The 7,500-nt window shown below is 38.0% G+C and overlaps 1 protein-coding gene across 2 annotated transcripts in view; it reads right to left on the reverse strand.

The window, feature by feature from the left end:
* Nucleotides 1-1,822: 1,822 nt before the first annotated feature.
* fer (fer (fps/fes related) tyrosine kinase) overlaps nucleotides 1,823-7,500 on the reverse strand; it is a 14,445-nt gene continuing 8,767 nt past the window's right edge. For both annotated transcript variants that reach the window (XM_079289178.1, XM_079289177.1), the window contains exons 15-20: nucleotides 7,259-7,377; nucleotides 3,734-3,828; nucleotides 3,524-3,650; nucleotides 3,010-3,164; nucleotides 2,648-2,770; nucleotides 1,823-1,978 (exon numbers count right to left, since the gene is read on the reverse strand). In XM_079289178.1, coding sequence (XP_079145304.1) covers nucleotides 1,842-1,978; nucleotides 2,648-2,770; nucleotides 3,010-3,164; nucleotides 3,524-3,650; nucleotides 3,734-3,828; nucleotides 7,259-7,377 — 756 coding nt within the window. In that variant the 3' untranslated portion in view covers nucleotides 1,823-1,841. The remainder of the gene's footprint in view (nucleotides 1,979-2,647; nucleotides 2,771-3,009; nucleotides 3,165-3,523; nucleotides 3,651-3,733; nucleotides 3,829-7,258; nucleotides 7,378-7,500) is intronic.

Genomic DNA, 7,500 nt, shown 5'->3' on the forward strand with positions numbered 1-7,500 from the left:
ATATATATAGTTTTGGAGCTGCATTTCAGACAAATGTTTTGTACTTTGGTTTAGAAACAATAATAATAATAATAATAAAACATTTTTGTTTTTTACATTTTAGAGATTTTTTTTCAGCCGTCACCAAAATACTTTCAATCACTGATTGGTCAAAAACATTTCCTATAAAAAATAAATAAAAATTGGTCGGAGTGGGCGTGGTCTGCGTGATGATAGACAGCTGTTTTATTTTTCCAAAATAAAGGTCAGTTCTTCCTCAGATTCAAGTCAGTTTGTTATTTTAGTATTTTTGACAGTTGAACCGTCAGAGAATCTGAGAAACGTTAAAATCATAATAAATAAGAACAGAAACTAACCGTTGTGTCCTCAGCAGTGGAAACGTTTTTAGTGTTCGTGCTGTAGTGGAAGGGGGCGTGGCTTAAAGTCTGACGCACTTGGATCGTTACTTATTTTAGTGTATTTTGTGTTTTCACACAAGCGCCAGAACGTTTTCAAACTGACAGGAAACAAGTGGTTTTTCAAAATAAGAAACGATTAATCGATGTGATTTATTCACACAAATAAAGACCATTAATCTGGTTTCTATCAGACGAATGAAACACGACGTCTAGTTTCATCAACAAACGTTTTTAGAGTTTCATTTAGTTTATAAGTTATTTTACTTCCCGTCTGATCTGAATGGATTTGTTGTTGATTGTTGAGCTCAGGAAGACGAGAGAGAAGAAGACGTCTGAGGAAAGAGACGAGTCGTCTGGGAACACGATCGCCTAGCTAGCATTACTGCTCGCGTGCTAATCAAATGTACATTTATACATTTTTGTAAAGTAGCCAATGTTTTTTTTGTCTTACAATCTGATACTACACTGTTAATAACTGTGGATGCACACAGAATAAAAACGTAATCAGAACATGTTGCAACATGCTAACAACGTGCCAACATGCTAACAACCCTTGCTACAGTACATGCTAAGCTGTTAGCTCCATTTCAACAGGCTTAACTTCTGCATGCGACTTCCTGTTTGACCAACAGGTTTTTTAAAGTTTTCGGTCAACTGAGAATTTCTAATGCGTTTACAGATGCTAACATAGCTAGCTACACCCATGCTAACGTTAGTAGTGTTTTCTCTGTAGTTTAACAAGTTCAAACATCAGCAGCTAAATGTTTCATTTGTGTTTTTAAATGTTTGTGTCGTTACTCAAACAGCTCAACCGTTTCTGTTTTTACCAAAACACACGCCCACGTAATAGTCATGCCCACTTGATGACCACGCCCTCCTCCACACAAAAAATAACTTCTTTGCTGACGACACTCTACTGTCTCTGATGTCATCACCTGTTCTTGATGGCAGCGAGGTCGTGTGATGATGTCATCACTTCTTTATGGCATTGAGGTTATGTTATGATGTCATCACTACTTTATGGCATTGAGGTTGTGATGATGTCATCACTCCTTGATGGCGGCGAGGTCGTGTGATGATGTCGTCACTTCTTCTTGATGGCGCGAGGTCGTGTGATGATGTCGTCACTTCTTGATGGCGCGAGGTCGTGTGATGATGTCGTCACTTCTTCTTGATGGCGCGAGGTCGTGTGATGATGTCGTCACTTCTTCTTGATGGCGGCGAGGTCGTGTGATGATGTCGTCACTTCTTCTTGATGGCGCGAGGTCGTGTGATGATGTCGTCACTTCTTCTTGATGGCGCGAGGTCGTGTGATGATGTCGTCACTTCTTCTTGATGGCGGCGAGGTCGTGTGATGATGTCGTCACTTCTTCTTGATGGCGCGAGGTCGTGTGATGATGTCGTCACTTCTTCTTGATGGCGCGAGGTCGTGTGATGATGTCGTCACTTCTTCTTGATGGCGGCGAGGTCGTGCTGCAGATCGGAGAACTTGGGTCTCTCCTCAGGGTTGTACTGCCAGCAGCGCTGCATCACTTTGTACATGTCGTCAGGGCAACTCTGAGGACAGGACATCCTGTAACCTAGCAACCGGGAGGAGAGAGACATGTGATGTCATTAGAAAAAAAGACGACGCCACAGAAATATATAAGTGTATACGTATATAATTGATCACGGACTTAACTGGTAATTATTTTTCTAACAATTTACAAATCGATTGATTGAATCATTTTGATTGATCGTTAGAAGCGGCCGTTCAGGGTTCTAAAGGAACCGGTTTTATTTCTACATTTTATAATAAATACTTGAAAACGAGTTCATCTCAAGAGGTTTACACCACCAACTGTTTATAAGAAGTGGACGGAGCTGTAGTGACGTCACTCGTTAGTTTTGAAGCCTCGAGTTCGCCATCTTGTTTTTTCTCAACCAGTGAACAGGAAGTGACCATATATGGACTGAGGAGTGACGTAGAGACGCCGTATACGTCTCTGGTAGCGACCTGTCAATCACAGTAGCCCCGCCCTAAAGCATCCCCTGCTTTATGGTCTGTGTGACTCTAAATGGACCATAATGTACTAAATGAACATCATGCTGTATTGAAGAAGACTTGAAACTAGAGATTGAGACATAAACTCATGTTTACAATGTTTACTGAGGTAATAAATCAAGAGAGAAGTAGAGTCATTTTCTATAGACTTCTATACAACCAGAGGAGTCGTTTACAGCTCTTCTTCTTCACTCTCTGTGTTTACCTTTCTCCACCTGCTCTCGGGCCTGCTGATTGGTCATCCCAGGATAAGGACACACCCCCAGACTGAAAGTCTCCCACAGCAGGATCCCATAACTCCACACGTCACTGTCAGAGCTGTAACGACCTGCAACAGCCAATCAAATAGCAGGACACATCAGCGACAAATCACAGAGCAGTTGTGTCGAACAGGAATCATTTGTGCGCATAAATTACAGACAATTTAACCACAACAAATCCCAAAACGTTTGGATTTCACCGTGTTTGTTTTCCGCAGCTGCATCTCTAATAATTTGAAATTTAAATAATTTGAATGTCAACATTATGTTATAGTCAGGTGTGAGACAGGTGTGAGACAGGTGTTACCGTAGTTCAGGGCCTCTGGCGCCGTCCATTTGATGGGAATCTGTTTGAGTCCAGATGAAGAATAAATACCATCGTCCTCCTGACGACTCATCCCAAAGTCACTGATCTTCAACACACTGCCCTCTCCCACCAGACAGTTCCTCGCTGCCAGGTCCCTGACGGACAGACAGACAGGTGGACAGACAGACAGACAGACAGACAGACAAGCGGACAGACAGACAGGTGGACAGACAGACAGACAAGCGGACAGACAGACAGGCGGACAGACGGACAGGCGGACAGACAGACAGGCGGACAGACAGGTTATCGTAGTAGTTTAAACTATGGATGTGTTCTAAGAACTAACAGAATCAGATTAGAGACATTTTTTGGAAACTTGTCATCATGGAACAAAAAGACTGAAGTGTGTTACAGCTGATCTGAGAGCCGCTGTGTTCACTGTCTGTTTGCTACAGAGGAACAGGTGTTAAAGACGTACCTGTGGTTGTTCGAGGAACAGGTGTTAAAGACGTACCTGTGGATACAGTTCTTACTCTCCAGGTACGCCATACCGGCAGCAGCATCGACAGAGAAGCGAACGAGCTGCTTCGTCTTCAGCTCGTCCTTCTTCTTCTTCCTCAGAAAGGACAGGAAGTCTCCACCTGAGTGGAGGGTCAGCGTTTAGACTCTGACCAATAAACAACAACAGAGGAAACAACAACAGCAGTGAATAAGCTCCACCCACCAGGAACCAGCTCCATAACGATGTAGATCGGCTGCCGCTGCGTACAAACACCAATCAGCTTCACGATGTTCGGGTGGTCGTACTGCTTCAGGATCCTGCGGCCAATCACACGGAGGCAGCGTCAGACACCGGCCAATCACACGGAGGCAGCGTCAGACACCGGCCAATCACACGGAGGCAGCGTCAGACACCGGCCAATCACACGGAGGCAGCGTCAGACACCGGCCAATCACACGGAGGCAGCGTCAGACACCGGCCAATCACACGGAGGCAGCGTCAGACACCGGCCAATCACACGGAGGCAGCGTCAGACACCGGCCAATCACACGGAGGCAGCGTCAGACACCGGCCAATCACACGGAGGCAGCGTCAGACACCGGCCAATCACACGGAGGCAGCGTCAGACACCGGCCAATCACACGGAGGCAGCGTCAGACACCGGCCAATCACACAAGTTTAGATTTTCTTTCCCATTGTGCTTTAATGAGCTTGCATCGATGGATGTATTGATCGATGTATTGATGTATATATTGATCGGTGTATTGATGTATATGTTGATCGGTGTATTGATGTATATGTTGATCGATGTATTGATGTATATATTGATCGATGTATTGATGTATATATTGATCGATGTATTGATGTATATATTGATCGATGTATTGATGTATATATTGATGTATATATTGATGTATATATTGATGTATATATTGATGGATGTATTGATGTATATATTGATCGATGTATTGATGTATATATTGATCGATGTATTGATGTATATATTGATCGATGTATTGATGTATATATTGATCGATGTATTGATGTATATATTGATCGATGTATTGATGTATATATTGATCGATGTATTGATGTATATATTGATCGATGTATTGATGTATATATTGATCGATGTATTGATGTATATATTGATCGATGTATTGATGTATATATTGATCGATGTATTGATGTATATATTGATGTATATATTGATGTATATATTGATCGATGTATATATTGATCGATGTATTGATGTATATATTGATCGATGTATTGATGTAGATATTGATGTATATATTGATCGATGTATATGTTGATCGATGTATTGATGTATATATTGATCGATGTATTGATGTATATATTGATTGATGTATATATTGATCGATGTATTGATGTATATGTTGATCGATGTATTGATGTATATGTTGATCGATATATTGATGTATATATTGATCGATGTATTGATGTATATATTGATCGATGTATTGATGTATATATTGATCGATGTATATGTTGATCGATGTATTGATGTATATATTGATCAGTGTATTGATGTATATATTGATCGATGTATTGATTTATATATTGATGTATATATTGATCGATGTATTGATGTATATATTGATGTATATATTGATCGATGTATTGATGTATATATTGATCGATGTATTGATGTATATATTGATGTATATATTGATCGATGTATTGATGTATATATTGATGTATATATTGATCGATGTATTGATGTATATATTGATGTATATATTGATCGATGTATTGATGTATATATTGATCGATGTATATGTTGATCGATGTATTGAGGTATATATTGATCGATGTATTGATGTATATATTGGTCGATGTATTGATGTATATATTGATCGATGTATATGTTAATCGATGTATTGATGTATATATTGATCAGTGTATTGATGTATATATTGATCGATGTATTGATGTATATATTGATGTATATATTGATCGATGTATATGTTGATCGATGTATTGATGTATATATTGATGTATATATTGATCAATGTATTGATGTATATATTGATCAGTGTATTGATGTATATATTGATGTATATATTGATGTATATATTGATGTATATATTGGTCGATGTATTGATGTATATATTGATCGATGTATTGATGTATATATTGATCGATGTATTGATGTATATATTGGTCGATGTATTGATGTATATATTGATCGATGTATTGATGTATATATTGGTCGATGTATTGATGTATATATTGATCGATGTATTGGTGTATATATTGGTCGGTGTATTGATGTATATATTGATCGATGTATTGGTCGATGTATTGATGTATATATTGATCGATGTATTGATCGATGTATTGATGTATATATTGATCGATGTATTGATCGATGTGTTGATGTATATATTGATCAGTGTATTGATGTCTGTATTGATCGATGTGTTGATGTATATATTGATCGATGTATTGATGTATATATTGATCAGTGTATTGATGTCTGTATTGATCGATGTGTTGATGTATATATTGATCAGTGTATTGATGTCTGTATTGATCGATGTGTTGATGTATATATTGATCAGTGTATTGATGTCTGTATTGATCGATGTGTTGATGTATATATTGATCAGTGTATTGATGTCTGTATTGATCGATGTGTTGATGTATATATTGATCGATGTATTGATCGATGTGTTGATGTATATATTGATCAGTGTATTGATGTCTGCATTGATCGATGTGTTGATGTATATATTGATCAGTGTATTGATGTCTGTATTGATCGATGTGTTGATGTATATATTGATCGATGTATTGATGTCTGTATTGATCGATGTGTTGATGTATATATTGATCAGTGTATTGATGTCTGTATTGATCGATGTGTTGATGTATATATTGATCAGTGTATTGATGTCTGCATTGATCGATGTGTTGATGTATATATTGATCAGTGTATTGATGTCTGTATTGATCGATGTGTTGATGTATATATTGATCAGTGTATTGATGTCTGCATTGATCGATGTGTTGATGTATATATTGATCAGTGTATTGATGTCTGCATTGATCGATGTGTTGATGTATATATTGATCAGTGTATTGATGTCTGTATTGATCGATGTGTTGATGTATATATTGATCAGTGTATTGATGTCTGTATTGATCGATGTGTTGATGTATATATTGATCAGTGTATTGATGTCTGCATTGATCGATGTGTTGATGTATATATTGATCAGTGTATTGATGTCTGTATTGATCGATGTGTTGATGTATATATTGATCAGTGTATTGATGTATATATTGATCGATGTATTGATGTATATATTGATCGATGTATTGATCGATGTGTTGATGTATATATTGATCAGTGTATTGATGTCTGCATTGATCGATGTGTTGATGTATATATTGATCAGTGTATTGATGTATATATTGATCGATGTATTGATGTATATATTGATCGATGTATTGATCGATGTGTTGATGTATATATTGATCAGTGTATTGATGTCTGCATTGATCGATGTGTTGATGTATATATTGATCAGTGTATTGATGTATATATTGATCGCTGTATTGATGTATATATTGATGTATATATTGATCGATGTATTGATGTATATATTGATCGATGTATTGATGTATATATTGATCAGTGTATTGATGTCTGCATTGATCGATGTGTTGATGTATATATTGATCAGTGTATTGATGTCTGTATTGATCGATGCTGACCTGGCCTCAGACAGGAACCTGATCTTCAGCTCTGGAGGTAAATCTTCTTTACACGTTTTAACAGCCACCGGTGTTTTGTCGCGCTGTAGCGTCCCGATGAACACCTCGCCGAAGTTACCCTGGCAACCAGCAGATCGCAACGCATGATGGGACATGGAGGGAGAGACACACAGTGAGGGCAAAATGTTACAAACTGAAAGAACAGATAAAACATTACAGAACTGTGGTGAAGTGGTTTGAAA

Source organism: Melanostigma gelatinosum (assembly GCF_949748355.1).
Source record: "Melanostigma gelatinosum genome assembly, chromosome: 18".
Taxonomy (NCBI): domain Eukaryota; kingdom Metazoa; phylum Chordata; class Actinopteri; order Perciformes; family Zoarcidae; genus Melanostigma; species Melanostigma gelatinosum.